This window comes from Dendrobates tinctorius, unplaced genomic scaffold (assembly GCF_039654945.1).
Source record: "Dendrobates tinctorius isolate UK_male_01 unplaced genomic scaffold, ASM3965494v1 ptg000368l, whole genome shotgun sequence".
NCBI classification, from domain to species: Eukaryota; Metazoa; Chordata; class Amphibia; order Anura; family Dendrobatidae; genus Dendrobates; species Dendrobates tinctorius.
Window position 1 is genome coordinate 682,314 of NW_027362034.1, and position 25,970 is coordinate 708,283.

The 25,970-nt window shown below is 44.0% G+C and overlaps 2 protein-coding genes across 2 annotated transcripts in view; both read right to left on the reverse strand.

The window, feature by feature from the left end:
* The window catches only part of LOC141075732 (uncharacterized), a 79,722-nt gene extending 61,418 nt beyond the window's left edge, over positions 1–18,304 (reverse strand). The window contains exons 1-2 of the mRNA XM_073562880.1: positions 18,220–18,304; positions 16,806–17,314 (exon numbers count right to left, since the gene is read on the reverse strand). Coding sequence (XP_073418981.1) covers positions 16,806–17,314; positions 18,220–18,304 — 594 coding nt within the window. The remainder of the gene's footprint in view (positions 1–16,805; positions 17,315–18,219) is intronic.
* LOC141075744 (uncharacterized) overlaps positions 1–25,970 on the reverse strand; it is a 559,419-nt gene that overhangs the window by 504,257 nt on the left and 29,192 nt on the right. The gene's annotated exons all lie outside the window — the stretch shown is intronic.

The window sequence follows — 25,970 nt, forward strand, 5'->3', positions numbered from 1 at the left end:
TCTATCTACTCTATTTTCCAGATCCCAGTGACTGCCATGCTCATCTAACACCATTACATGGATCTGGGCCATTGTGTTACCTGCTATTCTGTGGAGTGAGATGGCAAGAAGAATAGTCAGGTAGTTGGCCATAACCAGGAGAGCAGAGAAAGTAGAAAATCAGAAGACACAAGTGTAATAATAATAATAATAATTTTTATTTATATAGCGCCAACATATTCCGCAGCACTTTACAATTAAGCGGGGACATGTACAGACAATAAATTCAATACAAGTTAAGACAATTCAAACAGTGACATTAGGAGTGAGGTCCCTGCTCGCAAGCTTACAATCTACAAGGAAATGGGGGGACACAGCAGGTGGAAAGTGCTTGTTAATTCAGGTCTGGCAATTATAATAGGGATTTTCATATAAAGCTGCATGATCCGGTCATCAGCCCGTGTGTTTAAGTGCAATAGACAAGTATCAAGTGCAGTTATCATGTGCATGAAGGGTGTGGAGACAGATGAATAGTAGGGTGCAGATTCAGAATAATATTTGGAAGGAGGGAACAGGGCAAAGTTAGCTTGCTGGGTAGTTGATGTGGTAGGCTTGTTTGAAGAGATGGGTTTTCAAAGCGCGCTTGAATAGGTCAGGGCTAGGTATCAGTCTGATCGCCTGGGGAAGTGCATTCCAGAGAGCTGGAGCAGCACGAGAGAAGTCTTGGAGGCGGAGGTGCGAGGTTCGGATTACGGGGGATGTTAGTCTTAGGTCATTTGTAGAACGGAGGGCACGTGTAGGGCGATAGACAGAGATGAGAGAGGAGATATAAGGCGGTGCAGAACAGTGGAGAGCTTTGTGGGTGAGAGAGATGAGTTTATACTGGACCCTGTAGCGAATAGGTAGCCAGTGTAATGACTGGCACAAGATGGAGGCATCGGTGAAGCGGCTGGACAGAAATATGACCCTGGCTGCCGCATTCAAGATGGATTGGAAAGGAGAAAGTTTGGTAAGAGGGAGACCGATCAGAAGAGAGTTGCAGTAGTCCAGGCGAGAATGAATAAGAGCGACAGTAAGAGTCTTAGCAGTTTCAAAGGTGAGAAAAGGTCGGATTCTGGAGATGTTTTTAAGATGCAGGTGACAAGAGCGACTGAGTGATCGGATGTACGGAGTAAAGGAAAGTTCAGTGTCGAATATGACCCCAAGACAGCGGGCATGCTGCTTGGGAGTTATGGTTGAACCCTCCAGGGTTATTTCGATGTTAGGTAGAGTGAGGTTAGTAGAGGGGAGAAACACAAGAAGTTCAGTTTTAGAGAGATTTAGTTTCAGATAGAGGGAGGACATGATGCTAGAGACAGCAGACAGACAATCCTTGGTATTTTGAATTAGGGTAGGGGTGATGTCAGGGGAAGAAGTGTATAATTGGGTGTCATCAGCATAGAGATGATACTGGAACCCAAATCTGCTGATTGTTTGTCCAATAGGGGCAGTGTATAAAGAGAAGAGGAGGGGGCCTAGGACTGAGCCCTGCGGGACCCCGATAGTAAGGGGACGAGAAGAGGAAGAGGAGCCGGAAAAAGATACAGTGAAGGAGCGGTCAGAGAGGTAGGAGGAGAACCAGGAGAGGGCCGTGTCCTTGAGGCCTATAGAGCGGAGCATAGTGAGGAGGAGCTGGTGATCCACAGTGTCAAATGCGGCAGAGAGATCCAGGAGAATCAGCAGGGAGCAATGACCTTTCGATTTAGCTGTTATTAAATCATTAGAGACTTTAGTGAGGGCAGTTTCAGTAGAGTGTAAAGAGCGGAAACCAGATTGTAAGGGGTCGAGAAGAGAGTTATCCGAGAGATAGCGGATTAGACGGGAGTGGACCAGGCGTTCCAGGAGTTTAGAGATGAAGGGAAGGTTAGAGACAGGTCTGTAGTTAGCAGTGCAGTTCTGGTCCAGGGATGGCTTTTTAAGTAAAGGGGTTATGATGGCATGTTTAAATGAGGAGGGAAATATACCTGAAGAAAGAGAGAGGTTAAATATTTTAGTCAGGTGAGTGGTGACCACTGGTGAGAGAGACTGCAGGAGCTGTGAAGGAATAGGGTCACTGTTGCAGGTTGTAGGCCGAGCAGAAGCGAGGAGCTTGGAAACTTCTTCTTCTGAAACAGGCTCAAAGATGTCTAGTGAGCTTGAGGTGCGGCAGGGAAGGGGATCCAGGCACTGAGGAGATAGGGCTGAGATATCCTGATGGATGTGGTTGATTTTTTCTAGGAAATAAGTGGCCAGATCCTCACCGCTGAGGTTGGTGATGGGGGCCTGTACTTTAGGTTTCAGGAGGGAGTTTAAGGTTTCAAAAAGTCGTCTTGGGTTGTTGGATAGTGAGGTGATGAGGGTGGTGAAGTAGGATTGTTTGGCCAGATGAAGGGCAGAGTTATAGGTTTTGAGCATGAACTTATAGTGGATGAAGTCTTCTGCTAAGAGAGATTTTCTCCACTGCCGCTCTGCACACCTCGAGCAGCGCTGAAGAAAGCGTGTTTGCGTTGTGTGCAGTCAGTGTGTAAGTGTGTAAGTGTAAGTAAGTGTAGTCAGTAAGCGGGCTGGGATTATACCAGGAAACAAATACACCAGCTGAGCACAGAGGACTGAACCAGAGGAGAACAAGGCTGTATCTGGCAGATTCCGGGAATAGGCTTCAAGCTTTAGGAGGGTTTGGTGCTTTCTAATTGGCTTAAGCAGGTAGCAGATTGCTACCAGATTGCTGGACAGCACACAAACCCATACTGCCAGGCTGGATGAAACTACTGGTCTCAGGCACCCTAATCTTAGTGGCTGGACAGAGCCAGCGCCACCCAGAGCTTCTGGTTTCAACGTCTCTTCTATTACCAGCAACGCCTGCACAATAAATAAGGCGCTGCTTGGTGATAGAATCAAACATCGCAGGAGCAGATTCCAGTGGAGAGGGGACACACCATCTGCAGATGCCCTAATATAACAAAATTACAGGAAACTAAAGCAGTAGAAATCCCCATAAAGTGACTCCATTATGGAAATTATAACCCTCAGTGAATTATCCTATGGGAGTAGTGACACTTTACGGAAATTAGCTCGCACTGGATGTTGCAACATGAAAATTGCACATTTGCCATTTTATTATCCAACACATAATGCCCAGATTGTGCTCCAGGAAACACACACCGTAAATTAAGTGGGTTCTTCTCACTATAGTAATGCCACATATATGGATGCTAAATATGGTTTGGGCGCACTACAAGGCTCAGAAGAGAGTGGATATTTGACTTTGGGAGAGCGGATGTTGCTGGATTGGTTTATGGAAGCCATGTTGCTTTTCAAGAGCTTTTGAGCCACAAATATTGTGGAAACCTTTTGGTTTTCCTCTGACAGATGATGGATCTTAGTGGTTTCTTGTGTTTCCGTGAGATGAGTAGAAGTTTTATTGGTATAATTTTCACCTATATAACATTGTTTGTTGGCTTTTTGTTCCATGTTTGGGAGGCAGAATGAACAAACCATTGAACCCCATGATGCGCTGGTTCATGCTATGAGGCTTTCGATTAGACTGTGAACTGTCATTGTCTTGGTGAATACTTCAATATTTCTTAAAAAGCTTGTATTTTTTATGGACAGCTTAAGTAGAAATGTTCAAAAGTATAAAATTTGAGGATATTTTATTCAAAATTATTAATTGGTTTTATTTTTAGCAGATGATTGCACCAGGAGATCAGAGGGAACGCTGACATCTTCAATTTTTAAATCTGATGATCTTGGGCTCTCACAGGATACAACTGAAGTTAATGCTGTTACTCCAGATATACCATCATCCCTTCATAGCAAAGATCTGTCATCTGATCCTATGAAACCGGTCCCATCTTTTGGTTCATTACCAACTACTAAGGAAAATCAAAGTCACGATATAAGCATTAAAAAAATAATTGATTCTAAAGGAAAGGAGCCATTTTCATATTCAGAATATGGAAATAATTTTCTTGAAAAGACTTTTCTTAAACATGAAAAAATTGACATAACAGAGAATAGATTTTCCTGTTCAGAATGTGGGAAATGTTTTACTCAGAATTCACATCTTGTTACACATGAGAGAATTCACACAGCAATGAAGCCATATTCATGTTCAGAATGTCAGAAATGTTTTACTCAGAATTCACATCTTGTTGCACATGAGAGAATTCACACAGGAGAGAAGCCATATTCATGTTCAGAATGTGGGAAATGTTTTAGCCAGAAATCAGATTTGGTTAAGCACCATAGAACTCACACAGGGGAGAAGCCTTTTTCCTGCACAGAATGTGGGAAATGTTTTAGCAATAAATCAGATTGTGTTAAGCACCATAGAACTCACACAGGGGAGAAGCTTTTTTCCTGTTCAGAATGTGGGAAATGTTTTACAAAGAAATCAGATTTGGTTAAGCACCAAACAACTCACACAGGGGAGAAGCCTTTTTCCTGTTCAGAATGTGGGAAATGTTTTACCCAGAAATCAAATTTGATTAAGCACCAAAGAACTCACACAGGGGAGAAGCCTTTTTCCTGTTCAGAATGTGGGAAATGTTTTGTGAAGAAATCATCTTTCTTAGTCACCAAAAAATTCACACAGGGGATAAACCTTTTTCATGTTCTTAATGTGAGAAATGTTTTCTACCTAAAACACCACGAGAAAACTGAAAGTGAGAATTTCAGAGCATATAACCGATATAATCTCTCTTGGCAGTTCTAAATCGGACATGTCCTTTTCCTCTAAACATTTTATTTCTCAACATCAAAGGAATATTTCTTCACTTCAAGCGGTCGGATTTGAGAAAGTATGTGTTCCATCAAGAGATGGGGATTTTAAAAGACGTCTAGTGACCAGAGAAGCTTTCTGGATGTTCCAGCTGAAAACCTGTGTTCCAAATGGACTGAATGCACGAAAGGAAATTATGTTCCATAATTGATGTGCATATTTTTTACATTGGAATCCTCTATATATCTATATTCGTTTATATTTAATTGGTATATTTTATACTGATTTGTTTTTAATATTTTTCTGTTTTTGTATGACTGATTTTATTGCTATTATGCACCATGTGTGTTTAAACTGTGATTGGTGGGAGGTGGTATATATTCAGCATGGTGTTCACTTGAAAGTAGCTTGGAAAAAGAACTTATTGTTCGAAACGCGTTGCTATTGCTACTCCGCTATGATGGGGCTTGTCCGTGTATCTCTGTTCTTATGCCTTCAATAAATTTTTTGCATGTTTCGAAGCTGGATATTTTTTTCTTTTGGACCGTTTTCACGTGTGTTTACACGGAATCCGAGCCTCCTTGCATCGCCATTAGCCAGGACAGGTGAGCTGGTCTTTTTCACTCGCTGTGTATAATGGCAGACAGTTCCAAGGAGAGGGAATGAACGTCTGAAGTGTGAAGCAGCTAAAAGGTAACCCAGACAGGGAAGATTAACTGAGAGACTGTATAGCCTGATGGCTAGATAAAGCATAGCCTGTGTGACCACAGGGCTAAAGGTGCAGAGCTCCACTATGAAGATTCATTGTTGTCTGCTGTAAGAATGTTCTGTTTTCCTCATGCTGCCACGGTTTATGCTGATTAAACAACAGAATATAACTCCAAGTAAATCAAACTTCTGTGACATCAACCTGTCCACTTAGAAAGCAACACTGATGACAATCAATTTCACATGCTCTTGTGCAAATGGAATAGACAACAGATGGAAATTATTGGCAATTATCAAGACACCCTCAATAAAGGAGTGGTTCTGCAGGTGGGGACCACAGATCACATCTCAGTACCAATGCTTTCTGGCTGATGTTTTGGTCACTTTTGAATGTTGGTTGCGCTTTCACACTCATGGTAGCATGAGATGGACTCTACAACCCGCACAAGTTACTCAGGTAGTGCAGCTCATCCAGGATGGCACATCAATGCGAGCTGTGGCAAGAAGGTTTGCTGTGTCTGTCAGCGTAGTATCCAGAGGATGGAGGCGCTATCAGGAGACAGGCCAGTATACCAGGAGACATGGAGGGGGCCGTAGCAGGGCAACAACCCAGCTGCAGGACCGCTACCTCTGCCTTTGTGCAAGGAGGAACAGGAGGAGCACTGCCAGAGCCCTGCAAAATGACCTCCAGCAGGCCACAAATGTGCATGTGTCTGCACAAATGGTTAGAAATCGACTCCATGAGGATGGTCTGAGTGCCCAACGTCCACAGATGGGGTTGTGCTCACAGTCCAACAACATGCAGGATGCTTGGCATTTGCCACAGAACACCAGGATTGGCAAATTCGCCTCTGGCACCCTGTGCTCTTCACAGATGAAAGCAGGTTCACACTGAGCACATGTGACAGACGTGACAGAGACTGGAGACGCCATGGAGAGCGATCTGCTGCCTGCAACATCCTTCAGCATGACCGGTTTGGCAGTGGGTCAGAAATGGTTTGAAGTGGCTTTTCTTTGGAGAGCTGCACAGCCCTCCATGTGCTCACCAGAGGTAGCCTGACTGCCATTAGGTACCGAGATGAGACCTCAGACCCCTTATGAGACCATATGCTGGTGCGGTTGGCCCTGGGTTCCTAATGTGGCACAATGCCAGACCTCATGTGGCTGGAGTGTGTCAGCAGTTCCTGCAAGATAAAGGCATTGAAGCTAGGTACTGGCCTGCACGTTCCTCAGACCTGAATCCAATTGAGCGCATCTGGGACATCATGTCTCGCTCCATCCACCATCACGTTGCACCACAGACTGTCCAGGAGTTGGAGGATGCTTTAGTCCAAGCCTGGGAGGAGATCCCTCAGGAGACCATCTGCCGCCTCATCAGGAGCATGCCCAGGCATTGTATGGAGGTCATACAGGCACGTGGAGGCCACACACACTACTGAACATCTTTTCCTTATCATGATACATTTCCACTAAAGTTGGATCAGCCTGTAATTTTATTTTCCACTTTGATTTTGAGTATCATTCCAAATCCAGACATCCATGGGATATTCATTTTGATTTACATTGATAATTGATATGTTTTATTGTTCTGAACACATTCCACTATGCAATGAATAAAAATTTGCAACTGGAATATTTCATTCAGAGATATCTAGGATGTGGTATTTTAGTGTTCCATTTATTTTTTTGAGCAGTGTATAAGCCCATATATTTCGGGAACTAGAGTATATCAGGTTCTGGGATGTAATTATATTTTTAATAATAACTTCATTCACGATTATTTACTTCATTCATTGTTCATTACATTTTCTTAATAAATTATCATATCTCTTTGTTACACATCCTAATACTGATTTACTTACCGTATTTATATTTCTATATTTTAATGAAAACCTTTTTTATGAGTGTATACACTTCACAACAAACACTTTTCCATATATTTTATTATCCATCACTGTTTTTTAAGCTGCTTTTATCTTTATATTTATGACGAAGTCAGCTTACTCTGAGTCGTTTTCTTTAGAGTGGACCCTCTGGGTCGTGGCACCTAGGGCGAGCTGACCTTGTGAGGAACCACCCCCTATACAGGGAGTGTCAGGGGCAAGACCAAGGGGGTGAGCCACCATGACTGCTGGAACCAGACGGCCGGCTCAGGTAGACACTAAGTGAGAGTGTCTGATGACAAAGGATGTGCAGGAAACAAGGCAAGACATGAATTCAAGGTATCTTAAGGCGAACTCAGGGTAACATCAGGTGCAAAACGTGATAACAGGATAAACACAGCAAGGTGCGTGCATGGGCACGCCAAGGTCCATGGCATGGTACGTGCCAGGTGGCACGCCTGGGTACAGGCAAGGGCTCGATGGCATCGGACTCCAGACAGCTGGCAACGATCAACAGGATCAGGGCATCAGGCTGCGGACATCATCTCTGGACATCAGGCCGCTGTCGTCAGGCTTACGCTCTCTGGCAGGTACCGGGCATCCGGCAGGCAAAGCAGGGTTCAGGCAAGGAGGCACGACAGAGGTCGAGACAGGGTGCGTGTTAGGGAACACACCAAGGTCCAAGGCAAGGTTCCAGGCAGGGTGTGTGCTAGGGGCACACCAGGGGCAAGGTGCAAGTGTAGGGGACACGCCAAGGTACAAAGTTCAAAGTACAAGACACGGTGCGTGTGTAGGGAACACGCCAGGGTTCAAAGTCTGAGATCCTGCATGTGCAGAAGGGCACGCCAGGGTTCAGGCTAAGGCAAGGGCCTGCAAGTGCTAGGAGGCACGCCAGGGTTCAGGCTAAGGCAAGGGACTGCGCGTGCTAGGAGACATGCCAGGGTTCGGGCTAGGGCCTGTGCGTGCAAGAGGGCATGACAGGGTTCACGCTAGGGCCTATACCTGCAAGAGGGCACGACATGGTTCAGGCTAGAGCCTGTACGTGCAAGAGGGCACGATAGGGTACATGTCAAGACCTGTGCGTACTTTTAGAGTAGCACGGGGAGGTATGCCAAGGAGCAGGCTATGGCCTGCGCGTGCTAAGAAGGCACGCAATGCCCAGTGCAGACAGCGTGGGTGCAAGGAAGCACAGAGAGCATAGCTGAGGCACTGGCTAGCTGATCGGACTGAGGCACAGACAGCTGGGCAAGACTGAGGCGAACCAGGCAGAGGCATAACAGGCGACACAGCTGTCACTGGCTGACGAGCACGGCTGATGCACAAGCAGGCGGGCACGGCTGAGGCACAGACAGGAGGCTAGAAAGGCCAGGCGTGTGCAAAGGGCACTCGAAGAAACAAAGCAAAGCAAGAAGCAAGGCAAGGCACAGAACAAGGAGCGGAACATAGGCAGAAGCACAGAGCCGGTCAGAGAGAGTATAGGACTAGCAGCGGAGCGTAGGCCGAAGCCCAGAGCGGGTCAAGGCAGAGCCTTGAGACTAGCCTGGAAATGTGCAAGAGAGCACCATAGGGCAGAGTAAGGAAAACCAGGCAGAGACAGAGAACGTGGAGGTACTACAAGGCTCAGAATAGCAAAGGCCAGACATGGCGAAACAGGCAAAGGCAGAGAACATACGAAGTACTACATGTCCAAGAATAGCAAGGACAAGACATGGCAAAAAACAGGCAAAAGCAGAGAACATAGGAAGGACTATAAGGCAAAGCATAGCAAGAACAAAACATGACGCAAAAGACAACACTAGACAAGGCATGGGACAAGAGGCAGAGAACAAGCACAGAGCGTGTGCAGAGACACACAACAGGGCAGAGTGCAGGGGCACAGAATACAGGGAGCGACCGAGCAGACCATGCAGCCATGTAGGGAAGCAACATGATACTCAGGCCCCGACCATAGGAAGGGGCGGTCTGATATAGCACTTCCGGGTCAGGACCGGGGAGGACTTCCGGTTCAGATCCTCCAGGATCATAAAGAGGATCACATGGTCGAGTCCTCCAAGACCATAGAGAGGACCACATGGTAGAGTCCTCCAGGACCATAGAGAGGATAGCTGGGTCAGACTGTGCTGGACCATAGAGAAGGTCACATGGTCAGAGTCTCCAGGAACAGAGAGGATTGCTGGATCAGACTGTGCTGGACCATAGGAAAGGTCACATGGTCAGGGTCTCCAGGATCACAGAGGACAGCTGCAGGCAGAGCAGAGACGGATGGCCACACAGCAACGACGTGCAGCCACGAGGTAAAGCACACATGCGCACTGGCAATGGCAGGCAGCCATGAGATGAGGCGCGCGTGCACACTGCTCCAGGAATCTTGCAGCACAACAGTCATGAGGTGCGTGTGCACGCTGCTCCAGGGATCTTGCAGCATAAGACATAACGGGCATGATAGTTTGGTGCACGTGCACACTGCTCCAGGAGTCATGCGGCATACCAGACATGGCGGGCATGACAGTTCGGTGCGCGTGCACAACAGTTCGGTGCGCGTGCACACTGCTCCAGGGGTCATGCGGCATAACAGCCATGGCGGGCATGACAATATCTTTACCATATCTCTTTTTATTCTCTTTTCTTATCCGTTGCACAGTTGCACTTTCACTGGTCACTTGGTGATGTCACATTTGGCACTTTTCACATGCATTGTTTTGTTTCCGGACTCACCTCACTATCACTTTACCTGATTGATCGCTACCAGATGGCTCTATGCAGCATTATTCATCTTGGACTTACCAACAGGCATTCATCCTGAACCTCCTGCTTCACTGGGGATGCTAAATGCTCTCCATGGCAACGAGTCCATCCAGCATCATTCCGGTCACTCTCCCTTGGTGACTCCATCCAATCGGAGGTGCCTGGAGGCGGAGTTACCCGGGATAGCGTGTAACGCTGTTTCCTGGATCCTGCACATGACACACCACCCGGGGGCGTCACAGATACAATTACCCACGTGGGGTATACTCGCTCCCTGTGACCTCTGATTGGCATTTGCCCCAGGTCGTTCGGTTTACACCAATAAGCCATCAGGGGTATGTCCCCACCACTATTAGGTGTCACGCCAATAACATGAACCTGGACAGGAAATGGCTGGTATAAGCAATAACCACCGATGTGATTGGCTTACACTCACGCCAACGCTCACATGCTGACACACGCTCACACTCACAAGCTGACACTCACTCTCACATACTATCTATTCCTAACACTGGAGTGGCTTATAAACTTATGAAGTATATAGTTTGAGGTCTGGGATCTGCCAATATGTGGCTAGTTTTCTGTTTCGGATAACATGACACATAATTTTAGTTTTTTTTTGTCTAGTTTCTCTTGAATGTAGATCAATATTAACGTCTCCTGATGAGTCGCCTTTGGTGAGGACAATGAAACCCTTAAAAATGAGAGGCTTGAAGAGTGGGTGTGTATACATCACCTCACCCTATATACTGAACTGTGGGGTTCATGTTTTTTCTATTAGTCACCTACTGACTAACCTTCAGGGGGAGAATTATAGGTATAGTTTTACATTTGGAATTAATAGTTTAGTTTTATCCTTTTGTCAGCAAATGATAAGAGACAACCCATTTAAGAAAATTCAAATTTGGTTAAAACTATTCCAACATTATGAACATAAAAAAGGCTTCTCCACTATGTGACGTCTCTGATGTTTATTAACAGCTGATTTCCAAGTAAAATATTTCCCATATTAAGAAAATGAAAAAGGCTTCTCCTCTTTGTGACTGCTCTGATGTTTAACAAGAAGCGCTTTCTGGTTAAAACATTTCCCACATTCTGAACATGAAAAAGGCTTCTCCCCTGTGTGAGTTCTTTGGTGTTCATCAAGATTCCATTTCTGGCTGAAACATTTCGCACATTCTGAACAGGAAAATGGCTTCTCCCGTGTGGGTTCTTTGATGGCTATCAAGATCTATTTTCCGTTTAAAACATTTCCCACATTCTGAACATGAATGAATGCAGGGATTGAAGCTTGAGGAAGATAATTTGCATATTCCAGGTGCCTTCTAGGAAAAGCAAAGTCTCCATAAGCAAGAAGATCGATGGGTACAGTCGGGACCAGCTGCTTGGAAAGCATCGCCAAACCAGGGATTGAAGCTTGAGGAAGATAATTTGCATATTCCAGGTGCCTTCTGGGAAAAGCGAAGAGTCTCCCTAAGCAAGAAGATCGTTGGGTACAGTCGGGACCAGCTGCTTGGACAGCATCGCCAAACCAAGGATGGAAGCTTGAGGAAGATAATTTGCATATTCCAGGTGCCTTCTGGGAAAAGCGAAGAGTCTTCCTAAGCAAGAAGATTGTTGGGTACAGTCGGGACCAGCTGCTTGGAAAGCATCGCCAAACCAGGGATTGAAGCTTGAGGAAGATAATTTGCATATTCCAGGTGCCTTCTGGGAAAAGCGAAGAGTCTCCCTAAGCAAGAAGATCGTTGGGTACAGTCGGGACCAGTTGCTTGGAAAGAATCGCCAATTTTTGCCTCTAGGACATTATTGCAAGACAGCTTGGCTGATTGAGTAGATTACACAAGAAGGTTACACACAATAGATTGCACAAGAAGGAAGGCACACAGCAAGTCAGCAGGATCTAGGAGCAACATGGCAGATGTGAAAACCTACATGGTGAACTGCAACATGTGCTACATGTTCACAGATCAACCAGAAGAAGAATCCAACTTCACCTGCCAGAAGTGTAGACTAGTGGCCCTTTTAGAAGAAAAGGTGCGCAGTCTGGAAAAAAGAATTGCAACTTTGAAACTCAAAGAAAATGAAGACTTCCTAGACAGAACAGAAGCATCTCTACTGGTCACAGAAGGTGAAGAAAGTGTCAGAGAACCTCCAAAAGCAGACGAATGGGAGGATGTGACGAAAAGAAGCAAGAAGACCATAGAGACATCACCAACCACTCAACTGACAATCCGATACCAAGGCCTTGTGGAGGACGAAGATGGCACACCTAAGGATGAGGCACCACCAGCAAGCAAAGAAAAGGGCACACAGCAACACCCAGAAGTGACAACAAAAAGTACAGCGAAGAAGAGTGGTAGTGGTGGGAGACTCATTACTGAGAGGCACAGAGGCAGCCATCTGCAGACCGAACATAACTGCAAGAGAAGTATGCTGGCTCCCAGGTGCGAAGATCAAGGATGTGACTGATAGGATACCAAAGCTCATCAGTTCCAGGGGCGTCCACCCATTTCTTCTGATACATGTTGGCACCAATAAATTCATGGACTTCTGTGCGCTGCCAGATAAATTCACCAATCCAGTTTGTGAGAAAGATTAACCGTTTATTTCCCAACGCGTTTCAAAGTGTATACCACTTCTTCTTCAGGGGATGACATATATGATCAGATAGAACTGTCACAGATTATATACAACCAGGATTCAAAAATTGGCGCCAATGATCACGTCATCTAGTACAAATGTCAAAGATGACATGTGATCATTGGCGCCAATTTTTGAATCCTGGTTGTATATAATCTGTGACAGTTCTATCTGATCATGTATGTCATCCCCTGAAGAAGTGGTATACACTTTGAAACGCATTGGGAAATAAACGGTTAATCTTTCTCACAAACTGGATTAGTGAATTTATCTGGCAGCGCACAGAAGTCCATGAATTTATTCCATAATCTGAAGCTTTAAGCAGTCGCAGAGCTGACCTTTGGACGTGCAGCAAGCAGACTACTGATCCTACATGCCTGAACCTCTCCTGAAAAGGGTGAGTAAATTCTAATTTTTTCTTCTGGATATAACTCGGATAAGACCCTATTGCGCTATTTTGTTCCTTTAGTTTGATCACAATGTTGGCACCAATGACACGGCAAGGAAGGACCTACCGACAATCTGCAGGGACTTTGAAAAGTTGGGGAAGTAAGTAAAGGAACTGGATGCACAGGTAGTTTTTTCTTCTATCCTTCCAGTAGACTGGCATGGCACCAGATGGAACAGGATCCTTGATGCGAACTGGCTAAGACGATGGTGAAGACAACAAGGATTCGGATTCCTGGACCACGGAGTGAATTACCTGTACGACGGACTCCTCACCAGAGACGGACTACACCTCAACAAACTTGGGAAACACACATTCGCCAGAAGACTCACTACACTCACGTTAAACTAGAAGAAGAGGGGACGGGAAGAAAAACGTTAGACACAAACATGAAGCCAGAAATGATACTGATGAATGATGTGAGGTGCGGCAAAGATCCAAGACAACATACTTGGAAGGAAGGTAAGAAAATTTCTAAAACAATCCACAGGGAGGAGATGGAAGAACTAGAAGTAGAAATATCTACAAGTAACTATGACATAGTGGGAATAACCGAGACATGGTTAGATGAAAGCTATGACCGGGCAGGTACCTTACAGGGTTACAGTCTGTTTAGAAAGGTTCATAAAAATCGGAGAGGAGGAGGAAGGGTTTGTCTTTATGTAAAGTCTAAATTCGACTTTGAGGGAGGATATTCGCGAAGGGAATGAGGATGTCGAGTCCATATGGGTCGAAATACATGGAGGGAAAAATAGTAACAAAATTCTCATTGGGGTCTGTTACAAACCCCCAAATATAACAGAAATCATGGAAAGTTTACTACTAAGGCAGATAGATGAAGCTGCAACCCATAAAGAGGTCCTTGTTATGGGGGACTTTACCCGGATATTAACTGGGAAACTGAGACCTGCGAAACCCATAAAGGCGACAGGTTTCTGCTAATAGCCAAGAATAATAATCTTTCACAATTGGTTCAGAATCCAACCAGAGGAGAAGCACTTTACACCTAATACTATCTAACAGACCTGACAGAATAACAAATCTGCAGGTTGTTGGGCATCTAGGAAATAGCGACCACAATATTGTACAGTGTCACTTGTCTTTCGCTAGGGGGACATGTCAGGGAGTCACAAAAACACTGAACTTTAGGAAGGCAAAGTCTGACCAGCTTAGAGATGCCCTTAATCTGGTGACTGGGACAATGTCCTCAGAAATAAGAATACACAAAATAAATGGGAAATGTTTAAGAATATCCTAAATAGGCACTGTAAGGCCTTTCACACTTCAGTTATTTGCATCAGTTACAATCCGCCAAAAAGGCGGAAAAGCGGATCCGTTCTCAACTGATGTGAACGGATGGCACAGGATCCGTTTTGAGACGGATCCTGAAAAACGCTGGCTGGGGAGAGAGAGAGAGAGAGAGAGAGAGAGAATTTTTTTTTTTGTCCGGCACCTAGACAGAATTTCGGGTTAAATAAGTGTCTGGAGGATCCGCTGGGAAAAAAAACGTTACAAGCTCCGTTTCGAAATCTTTGAGAATGGAAACGGACAGCAACATTATAATGATATTCAATGGGGAAAAAAACGGATCCTCAAAAGAAAATTGCGGATCCGTTTTTTTCAAAACCTGGCGGATTGTGACTGATTGTAAAAAACTGAAGTGTGAAAGAGGCCTAAGCGGTTTATACCTTGTGGGAATAAAAGGACAAGAAATAGGAAAAACCCAATGTGGCTAAACAAAGAAGAGGGGCAATTACCAGTAAAAAGAAAGCATTTAAACTACTAAAGCAGGATGGCACAGTTGAAGCTCTAAAACACTATAGGGAGAAAAATACTTTATCTAAAAAACTAATTAAAGCTGCCAAAAAGGAAACAGAGAAGCACATTGCTAAGGAGAGTAAAACTAATCCCAATCTGTATCAACTACATCAATAGTAAAAAAATCAAAAGTGAAAGTGTAGGCCCATTAAAAAATTGTGAGGAAAGAATGGTTGTAGATGACGAGGAAAAAGGTAATATATTAAACACCTTCTTCTCCACGGTATTCAAGGTGGAAAATGAAATGCTAGGTAAAATGCCAAGAGACAAAGAAAACCCTATATTAAGGGTCACTAATCTAACCCAAGAAGAGGTGCGAAACCGGCTAAATAAGATTAAAATAGGGTCCGGATGGCATACACCCACGAGTACTAAGAGAACTAAGTAATGTAATAGATAAACCATTATTTCTTATATTTAAGGACTCTATAGCGACGGGGTTTTTCCACAGGACTGGCGGATAGCAAATGTGGTACCAATATTCAAAAAGGGCTCTAAAAGTAAACCTGGAAATTAAAGGCCAGTGAGTCTAACCTCTATTGTTGGTAAAATATTTGAAGGGTTTCTGAGGGATGTTATTCTGGATTATCTCAATGAGAATAACTGTTTAACTCCATATCAACATGGGTTTATGAGGAATCGCTAATGTCAAACCAATCAGTTTTTATGAAGAGGTAAGCTATAGGCTGGACGTGGTATATCTTGATTTTCCAAAGCATTTGATACCGTGCCACACAAGAGGTTGGTACACAGAATGAGAATGCCTTAGTGATAGAAAGCAGAGGGGGGTTATAAATGGTATATTCTCTAACTGGGTTGCTGTGACCAGTGGGGTACCGCAGGGGTCGGTGTTGGGACCTATTCCAATCAACATATTTAGCAACGATCTGGTAGGTTTACACAGTAAAATATCGATATTTGCAGATGATACAAAACTATGTAAAGCCGTCAATACAAGAGAAGATAGTATTCTGCTACAGATGGATCTGGATAAGTTGGAAACTTGGGCTGAAAGGTGGCAGATGCGGTTTAACAATGATAAATGTAAGGTTATACACATGGGAAGAAGGAATCAATATCACCATTACACACTGAACGGTAAACCACTGGGTAAATCTGACATGGAGAAGGACTTGGGGATCCTAGTTAACGATAAACTTACCTGGAGCAGCCAGTGCCAGGCAGCGGCTGCCAAGGCAAACAGGATCATGGGGTGCATTAAAAGAGGTCTGGATACACATGATGAGAGCATTATACTGCCTCTGTACAAATCCCTGGTTAGACCGCACATGGAGTACTGTGTACAGTTTTGGGCACCGGTGCTCAGGAAGGATATAATGGAACTAGAGCGAGTACAAAGGAGGGCAACAAAATTAATAAATGGGATGGGGGAACTACAATACCCAGAGAGATTAGCAAAATTAGGATTATTTAGTCTAGAAAAAAGACGACTGAGGGGTGATCTAATAACAATGTATAAATATATAAGGGGACAATACAAATATCTCGCCAAGGATCTGTTTATACCAAGGAAGGTGACAGTCACAAGGGGGCATTCTCTGCGTCTGGAGGAGAGAAGGTTTTTCCACCAACATAGAAGAGGATTCTTTACTGTTAGGGCAGTGAGAATCTGGAATTCCCTGCCTGAGGAGGTAGTGATGGCGAACTCAGTCGAGGGGTTCAAGAGAGGCTTGGATGTCTTCCTGGAGCGTAACAATATTGTATCTTACAGTTATTAGGTTCTTTAGAAGGACGTAGATCTGGGGATTTATTATGACAGAATTCTATAGACTGAACTGGATGGACTAATGTCTTTTTTCGGCCTTACTAACTATGTTACTACGTAATATGGTTTCTCTCCTATGTGAGTTCGCTGGTGGCCAACAAAATGTGATTTACGTGCAAAACATTTCCCACATTCTGAACATGAAAAAGGTTTCTCCCCTGTGTGAGTTCTCTGGTGACTAATAAGATTCCCTTTGTGGTTAAAACATTTCCCACATTCTGAACAGGAAAACGGCTTCTCCCCTGTGTGAGTTCTCTGGTGGTTAACAAAATGTGATTTATATGCAAAATATCTCCCACATTCTGAACAGGAAAATGGCTTCTTTGATTCAGGAGCAGCTTGTTTTTCATTGCCTCTTTTGTGACTTTGATTTTTCTTAGTAGTCGGTAATGAATCAGAAGATGGGACCTGTTTCATAGGATCAGATGAGAGATCTTTGCTGTGAATGGATGATGATATATCTGGAGTAACAGCAATCACTTCAGTTTTATCTTGTAGGATCTTAATATCATCAGATTTAAAAGTTGAAGATGTCAGCTGTCCCTCTGATCTCCTGGTACAGTCATCTGTTAAGATAAAAAAACAATTATTTTTTAATAAAATATCCTTGAGTTTTATATTTTTGAACATTTCTACTTAAACTGTCCATAAAAATGGCAAGCTATGTAAAAAAGTCTTTATTTATTTACCAAGACAATGACAGTTCACAGTCTAATAGAAAACCTTGTTGGATGAGCCAGTAGTGTGCGGTGTTCAACTGTTTGTACATTCTGCCTCCCAAATATCAAATAAAAAGAAACCAATCAATGTTATGTAGGCGAAAATAATACCAATTCTCATCTCACAAAAAACAAGTCCTCACTCAGGTCCATCATCTGTCAGTGGAAAAACAGAGGTTCCCACACTATTAGTGGCTCAAAGGCTGCTGAAAAGCAACAAGGTTTCTATAAACCAATCCAGCAAAATCCGCTCTCACTTCGGAGTCTTGCAGTGTGCGCAAACAACATTTAGGATCCCTGTATTTACCAATATTATAGTGAGAAGAACCCACTTAATTTGCGGTGTCTCCTGGAGCACAATCTGGGCACTATGTGCTGGGTAAGAAAATGGCAAATGTGTAATTCACTCTCCAACATCCACTGCGTGTTAATTTCCGGAAAATGGCTGTGGAGTCAAAATATTCACTCCTCCTACACACATGGTCAATGTTGTTGGTACCCTTCATTTGATGACAGAAAAACCCACAATGGTCACAGAAATAACTTGAATCAGACAAAGTAACAATAAATAAAAAATCTATGAAAATTAACAAATGAAAGTCAGACATTGCTTTTCAGCCAGGCTTCCACAGAATTAAAAAAAATAAATAAAACTCATGAAATTGCCTTTACAGAAATTATGGTGCCCTTAACTTAACCACTTCATGACTGCCAACGATAGATAAATGTTGGCGCTTGCGCCGTTTGTCTACTGTTGGCAGTTTTATGCTCATCAGGACCCCCACGTATCTTATAACGATTCCGGCTCACATCGCTTCCTGTGACCCCCGCCCTCATCGACATCTGATTGGTTCAGGTCCTTATGACGTCAGCGTCACACCAGCCAATGAGACAAATCACTAGGAAAGTTTGTTGTAGCAGTGAACTTTCCCGGGTGATCTGTCTCATAAAAACGCTGTTTCTCCTCAGATCTCTGGTCAGTGAGAGATTAGAGGAGAAGCAGTGTTACAAGAGCTGCTGGGAACAGCTGTGTCAGTCAGCGATTGTGCTATAAAGTAAAAAACAGATAAGGCAGGTTAGGGTTAGTGCTATAGTTAGGGTTAGTGTTAGGCTAAAGTTAGGGGTAGAGTAAAGAATTAGGCTTTTCTCAATTGTCTCCCCAATAATTTGGTCACATCAGTCATGTCAGAGTTTTCTATTTCCGGGAAAAAAAATGAAAATGAATAAAATGGCCGGTCACTATTATAGTGCAGAGGAGGCTTATGCACTTTCCTGTTCTGACAGTGAAGAAAGTGCAGTGTCAGATGGCGATGTGGATTTCGAGGGATTTAGCAGCAGCGACAGTGATAGCTCAGAAATGAGCAGTGATTCTGGTCCATCCTCACACACAAGGACCAGTACAACAAGAAGGACAAATAGCGCTTCTGGAGAAATGTCTCCAACTCAGGGAACAATGCCCAGTACTAGCGCTGTCCCTAGTGCTCGTGAATTGGCGCACACCAATGTCCAAGGGGCTTTGCCTCTTGATGTAGCATTTCCCAGATGGGAGGCTTCGGATTCGGCTACTCCATTCATCCCTAATTTTAATGCCATTCCTGATATAAATGTGGAGGTGGAAAATTTTGGACTAATTATATTTATTAGTTGTGACAGATACAGTTGTGGCCAAAAGTATTGACACCCCTGCAATTCTGTCAGATAATACTCAGTTTCTTCCTGAAAATGATTGCAAACACAAATTCTTTGGTATTATTATCATCTTCATTTAATTTGTCTTAAATGAAAAAACACAAAAAGAATTGTCCTAAAGCCAAATTGGATATACTTCCACACCTAACATAAAAAAGAGGGTGGACAAAAGTATTGGCACTGTTCAAAAAATCATGTGATGCTTCTCTAATTTGTGTAATTAACAGCACCTGTAACTTACCTGTGGCACCTAACAGGTGTTGGCAATAACTAAATCACACTTGCAGCCAGTTGACATGGATTAAAGTTGACTCAACCTCTGTCCTGTGTCCTTGTGTGCACCACATTGAGCATGGAGAAAAGAAAGAAGACCAAAGAACTGAGGACTTGAGAAACCAAATTGTGAGGAAGCATGAGCAATCTCACGGCTACAAGTCCATCTCCAAAGACCTGAATGTTCCTGTGTCTACCGTGCGCAGTGTCATCAAGAAGTTTAAAGCCCATGGCACTGTGGCTAACCTCCCTAGATGTGGACGGAAAAGAAAAATTGACAAGAGATTTCAACGCAAGATTGTGCGGATGTTGGATAAAGAACCTCGACTAACATCCAAACAAGTTCAAGCTGCCCTGCAGTCCAAGGGTACAACAGTGTCAACCTGTACTATCCGTCGGCGTCTGAATGAAAAGGGACTGTGTTGTGAGTTCATTTTCCCCTTCACTACTGAGGCCCGATGAACTCCCTCTTCTGGTAAGGAAAGGTAGTGAGCCTGATTATCAGCCACCTGAGCCTAATGATGATGACTGGCTGAGTGGAGTTACGGACTGGATATAAGGCTGCCGACGCCCTTCTGCCCTGCGGGTGATTTCTCTGTGGGATCCTTGGAGACCAGTCTGAATTCCTGCTCTTCTAAAGCTAAGTTTTTCTGCTCTGCTTTTTGCATTTGTGCTTTGACTTTGTTTGCTTTGTTTTTCTGGACTTCTGCCATTCCCTGCTGGGGTGAGCTGAATTCCTTTAGCTCTGTCTTCTGAAAATACCCGAGTGCTCATATAGTTTTTGAAGCCTAGCTGCTTCAGGGTCTTTTTCCATATCAGCTGTTGGCTTATGTCTTTGATAGGATTTTGGCAGATTGCAGACAGCAACCTTCCTTTCCTGTCCTGTTTACTTCAGCTTGGGCCCCATCGTTTGCTCAGCCTATCTTTCTATCTGTGTGAGTGTTTTTTCATCTTGCTTCACCATCATTATATGTTGGGGGCTGCCTTTTACTTTGGGGTCTGCTCTGGGGCAGTTTAGATTTCCTTTTCTGTCTTTAGGCTATTTAGCTCTCCGGCTGTGATAGAGGGGTCTAGGGCACTGTAGGAACCCCCCACGGCTACTGCTAGTTGTGTTGATAGGTTCAGGGGTCTGCAATCTGATAGTTGCCAACTTCTCTGGTTTTCTGGACGTAGCTTCTATTTTTGTGTCTGCTTCCTACGGTGACTCATTCATAACAGGACTGTATGGTAGGAGACCCAGGAAGACCCCACTTCTTACCCCGAGACATAAAAAAGCCAGGCTGGAGTTTGCCAAAACTTACCTGAAAAAGGCTAAAACATTTTGGAAGAATGTTCTCTGGTCAGATGAGACAAAAGTAGAGCTTTTTGGGCAAAGGTATCAACATAGAGTTTACAGGAGAAAAAAGAGGCATTCAAAGAAAAAACACGGTCCCTACAGTCAAACATGACGGAGGTTCCCTGATGTTTTGGGGTTGCTTTGCTGCCTCTGGCACTGGGCTGCTTGACTGTGTGCATGGCATTATGAAGTCTGAAGACTACCAACAAATTTTGCAGCATAATGTAGGGCCCAGTGTGAGAAAGCTGGGTCTCCCTCAGAGGTCATGGGTCTGCCAGCAGGACAATGACCCAAAACACACTTCAAAAAGCACTAGAAAATGGTTTGAGAGAAAGCACTGGAGACTTCTAAGGTGGCCAGCAATGAGTCCAGACCTGAATCCCATAGAACACCTGTGGAGAGATCTAAACATGGCAGTTTGGAGAAGGCACCCTTCAAATATCAGGGACCTGGAGCAGTTTGCCAAAGAAGAATGGTCTAAAATTCCAGCAGAGCATTGTAAGAAACTCATTGATGGTTACCGGAAGCGGTTGGTCGCAGTTATTTGGCTAAAGGTTGTGCAACCAAGTATAATGCTGAGGGTGCCAATACTTTTGTCTGGCCCATTTTTGGAATTGTGTGTGAAATGATCAAAGTTTTGCTTTTTGCTTCATTCTCTTTTGTGTTTTTTCATTTAAGACAAATTAAATGAAGATAATAAAACCAAAGAATTTGTGTTTGCAATCATTTTCAGGAAGAAACTGAGTATTATCTGGCAGAATTGCAGGGGTGTCAATACTTTTGGCCACAACTGTAGCTTGCTAGAGCATATTGTCCTACAAACAATTTTATATGCGTCCCAATTCATCAGCCAGAATCCACGATCCTATTATGCTAGGTCAAATTTATGGACACAAACTAATGTCCTAGAAAAGAAACAGCTTTTCACATTTATGAGGGGAAACACAGCCAACTAAACCCACCAGGATGCCCTACTTATCTGGGGACATCTGGAAAAATGGTTTTGAGCCTTTTTTTTTTTTTTTTTTTATAAAAAGGCTACAATCTATATGTTGACAACTACTACACCAGCATACCTCTATTTAAAAGTCTGGTTGAACATAACATAGGGGCTTGTGGGACCATTCGCAAAAACCGTCAGGGGTTTCCACAATCATTGGTCAGCAAAAAGTTCCGAAAGGGGCAGTCAGGGGCTTTACACAATGGAGAGCTGCTTGCCCTTAATATTAAGGATAAATAAAATATTTTTATCCTGAGCTCGATCCACACAGATGCCACAAGGGCCACTGCAGACCAACAGGGATCCACTACTCCAAAACCTGTGTCTGTCATTGACTACAACAAATATATGGGGGTGTGGACCTTGCAGATCAGGTTCTACAGTCATACCAGGTGTCAAGAAAATCATATATCTGGTATAAAAAGTTAGTCATGTATTTGTTTCAGGTGGCTACATATAATTCTTTTGTGTTATACAAAAAAGCCAGAAATGCAGATACTTTCCTTGATTATCAGGAAAAGGTCACTGAAAATCTTGTTTTTGACAATGTTGTCTGCCTCCTACGGTGACTCATTCATAACAGAATCACCCGCCACACCGCTGATCCTAGGGTACTCAATAGCAGGAAAGAATTGCAGAAAAAAAAAAAAAAAAAAAAAAGTGTGTATATTTTTTCCTCTATATCTCTGAGGCCGTAGGGGGAATTTTCTTTTTCTCTCAATGGAGATAAAGCAATTGTCTGATCGTGTGGAGCAGCTCGCTGCGGAAGTGCGGGGAATTTCCGCCTACCTTGCTCATTCACATGCTGCTGAACCAAAGATTCCTACACCTGATGTATTTTTTGGGGATCGGTCTAAATTTTTGAATTTCAAAAATAATTGTAAATTATTTTTTGCCTTGAAGCCTAACTCGTCAGGGAGCTCCGCGCAGCAGGTTAAAATTGTCATCTCTTTGCTGCGTGGCGATCCCCAGGATTGGGCGTTTTCTTTGAAACCAGATGATCCTATTCTGACTAATGTGAATGCATTTTTTCAAGCCTTGGGGTTGTCGGTGTGCCTTTAGTGAGGCTCCGGTGTTTTCCACCTCTCCTCAGTCGCATGATGTTCCTGATTATTTGGCGGACTTTTATGATGTATTTAGTGACAATGAGTCTGCGTCTCTGCCTCCACATAGGAGTTATGACTGTGCAATTGAACTGAGCCCGGGGGTGTAAATTTCCCAAGGGTCGGCTCTTCAATTTATCTGTACCCGAGCACGAGGCTATGCGATCCTATATTAAGGAGGCATTGGAGAAGGGTCATATTAGACCATCCTCGTCACCCTTAGGTGCCGGGTTTTTTTTTGTAGCCAAAAAGGATGGATCATTAAGACCTTGTATTAATTATCGTGCCCTCAACAAAATTACTGTTAAATATCAGTATCCGTTACCCCTGATTTCGGATCTATTCTCTAGAGTTAAAGGTGATGGTGGTTTACCAAGCTTGACCTCAGGGGGGCGTATAATCTTATTCGCATTAAGCATGGGGATGAATGGAAGACGGCGTTTAATACTCCGGAGGGACATTTTGAGTACCTGGTGATGCCTTTTGGGCTCACTAATGCCCCTTCTGTCTTCCAGTGCTTCATGAACGATATTTTCCGAGATTTTGTCGATAAATTTTTGATTATCTATCTGGATGATATTTTGATCTTCTCCAAGGATTGGGATTCTCATGTGGAACATATTCGGACTGTGTTCCGGATCTTGAGGGAGAATTCCCTGTATGTCAAAGGATCTAAATGCCTTTTTGGAGTACAGAGGATTTCTTTTTTGGGATTTATTTTGTCCCCGTCAACTATTGAAATGGACCCGGCCAAGGTACAGGCCATTTACAATTGGGTTCAGCCCACTTCTTTGAAGGCCCTCCAGAAGTTTTTGGGTTTTGCTAATTTTTATCGGAAATTTATAGCAAAATTTTCTAGTATTGCCAAGCCATTGACTGATTTGACTAAGAAGGGTGCTGATGTGTTAAATTGGTCTCCGGAGGCTGTTTCTTCCTTTCAGGAGCTTAAGCGAATATTCACCTCCGCCCCGGTTTTGCGGCAACCTGATGTCTCACTTCCGTTCCAGGTAGAGGTGGATGCTTCTGAGATTGGTGCAGGAGCTGTTTTGTCCCAAAAGGATCCTGTAACATCTAAAATGAATCCCTGTGCTTTCTTTTCCCGAAAGTTCTCTCCATCTGAACGTAACTATGATGTGGAGAATCGGGAACTGTTGGCCATGAAATGGGCATTTGAGGAGTGGAGACATTGGTTGGAGGGAGCTAAGCATCAAGTCGTGGTCCTCACTGACCACAAGAATTTAATTTACCTAGAGTCGGCTAAGCGCTTGAACCCTAGACAGGCTAGGTGGGCCTTGTTTTTTACACGTTTTGATTTTGTGGTTTCTTTTCTTCCTGGAACTAAGAATGTCAAGGCTGACGCCCTCTCTAGGAGCTTCTTTGCTGATTCTCCTGTGGTGACCAAGCCTGCTACCATCTTAGGCGAAGGGGTAGTTCTTTCTGCCATCTCGCCCGATTTGAGACATGCTCTGGAAGAGTTCCAGGAGGACAAACCTGAGCATTGTCCCAGTGGAAAGTTGTATGTTCCTGACCAGTGGAAGAAGAGAGTGATGTCTGAAGTTCATTGCTCTGCTTTGGCTGGTCATCCAGGTATTTTTGGTACTAGAGATCTGGTGAGTCGGTCCTTTTGGTGGCCCTCCTTGTCTCGTGATGTCAGGAATTTTGTGCAGTCCTGTGGGACGTGCTCCCGGTCTAAATCGTGTTCTCGCTCTAGTGGGTTGTTGATGCCTTTGCCTGTCCCCAAGAGGCCATGGACCCATATTTCAGTGGATTTCATCTCTGATATGCCTGTCTCTCAAAGGATGACTGTTATTTGGGTGATTTGTGATAGGTTCTCTAAGATGGTTCATCTTGTACCACTCCCTAAGTTGCCGTCTTCCTCTGAGTTGGTGCCCCTGTTTTTTCAACAGGTGGTTCGCTTGCACGGGATTCCTGAGAACATTGTATCTGACAGAGGAGTTCAGTTTGTGTCTAGATTTTGGAGAACTTTCTGTTCCAAGCTGGGAATTCAGTTGTCCTTCTCCTCTGCTTTTCACCCTCAGACCAATGGGCAGACAGAGAGAACAAACCAGACCTTGGAGTCATATTTGAGATGCTTTATTTCCGCTGATCAGGATGATTGGGTTTCATTTTTGCCCTTGGCCGAATTTGCTTTAAATAATAGAGCTAGTTCTGCCACTTTGATGTCACCTTTTTTTTGTAACTTTGGGTTTCATCCTCGATTCTCTTCAGGGCAGGTGGAGCCCTCTGCCTGCCCAGGTGTTGACACTGTGGTGGAGAGAATGCACCAGATCTGGGACCAAGTGGTAGATAAGTTATCTCTCTCCCAGGAAAAGGCCCAGCGGTTTTCCAACCGACATAGGACCATTGGTCCCCAGTTTAAGGTTGGTGATATGGTGTGGTTATCATCAAAAAATATTGCTATGAAGGTGGCTTCTCCTAAGTTTAAGCCTAGATTTATTGGACCTTACAAGATTTTGGAGATTATTAATCCGGTCTCTTTTCGTTTGGCTCTTCCTGTCACATTTAAAATCCATAATGTGTTTCATAAGTCCTTGTTGAAGAGGTTTGTTCAACCTGTTGTTCCGGGGGTGGCACCTCCAGACCCTGTATTGGTTGAAGGTAACATGGAATATGAGGTAGAGAAAGTACTGGATTCCCGTCTGGCTAGACGGAGACTCCAGTATTTGGTTAAGTGGAAGGGTTATGGTCAGGAGGATAATTCCTGGGTCTCTGCCTCTGATATTCATGCCAAAAGATTGGTGCGTGCCTTTCATCGGGCTCACCCTGATCGCCCTGGTGGCGTGGTTGAGGGTTCGGTGACCCCTCCTCAAGGGGGAGGTACTGTTGTGAGTTCATTTTCCCCTTCACTACTGAGGCCCGATGAACTCCCTCTTCTGGTAAGGAAAGGTAGTGAGCCTGATTATCAGCCACCTGAGCCTAATGATGATGACTGGCTGAGTGGAGTTACGGACTGGATATAAGGCTGCCGACGCCCTTCTGCCCTGCGGGTGATTTCTCTGTGGGATCCTTGGAGACCAGTCTGAATTCCTGCTCTTCTAAAGCTAAGTTTTTCTGCTCTGCTTTTTGCATTTGTGCTTTGAC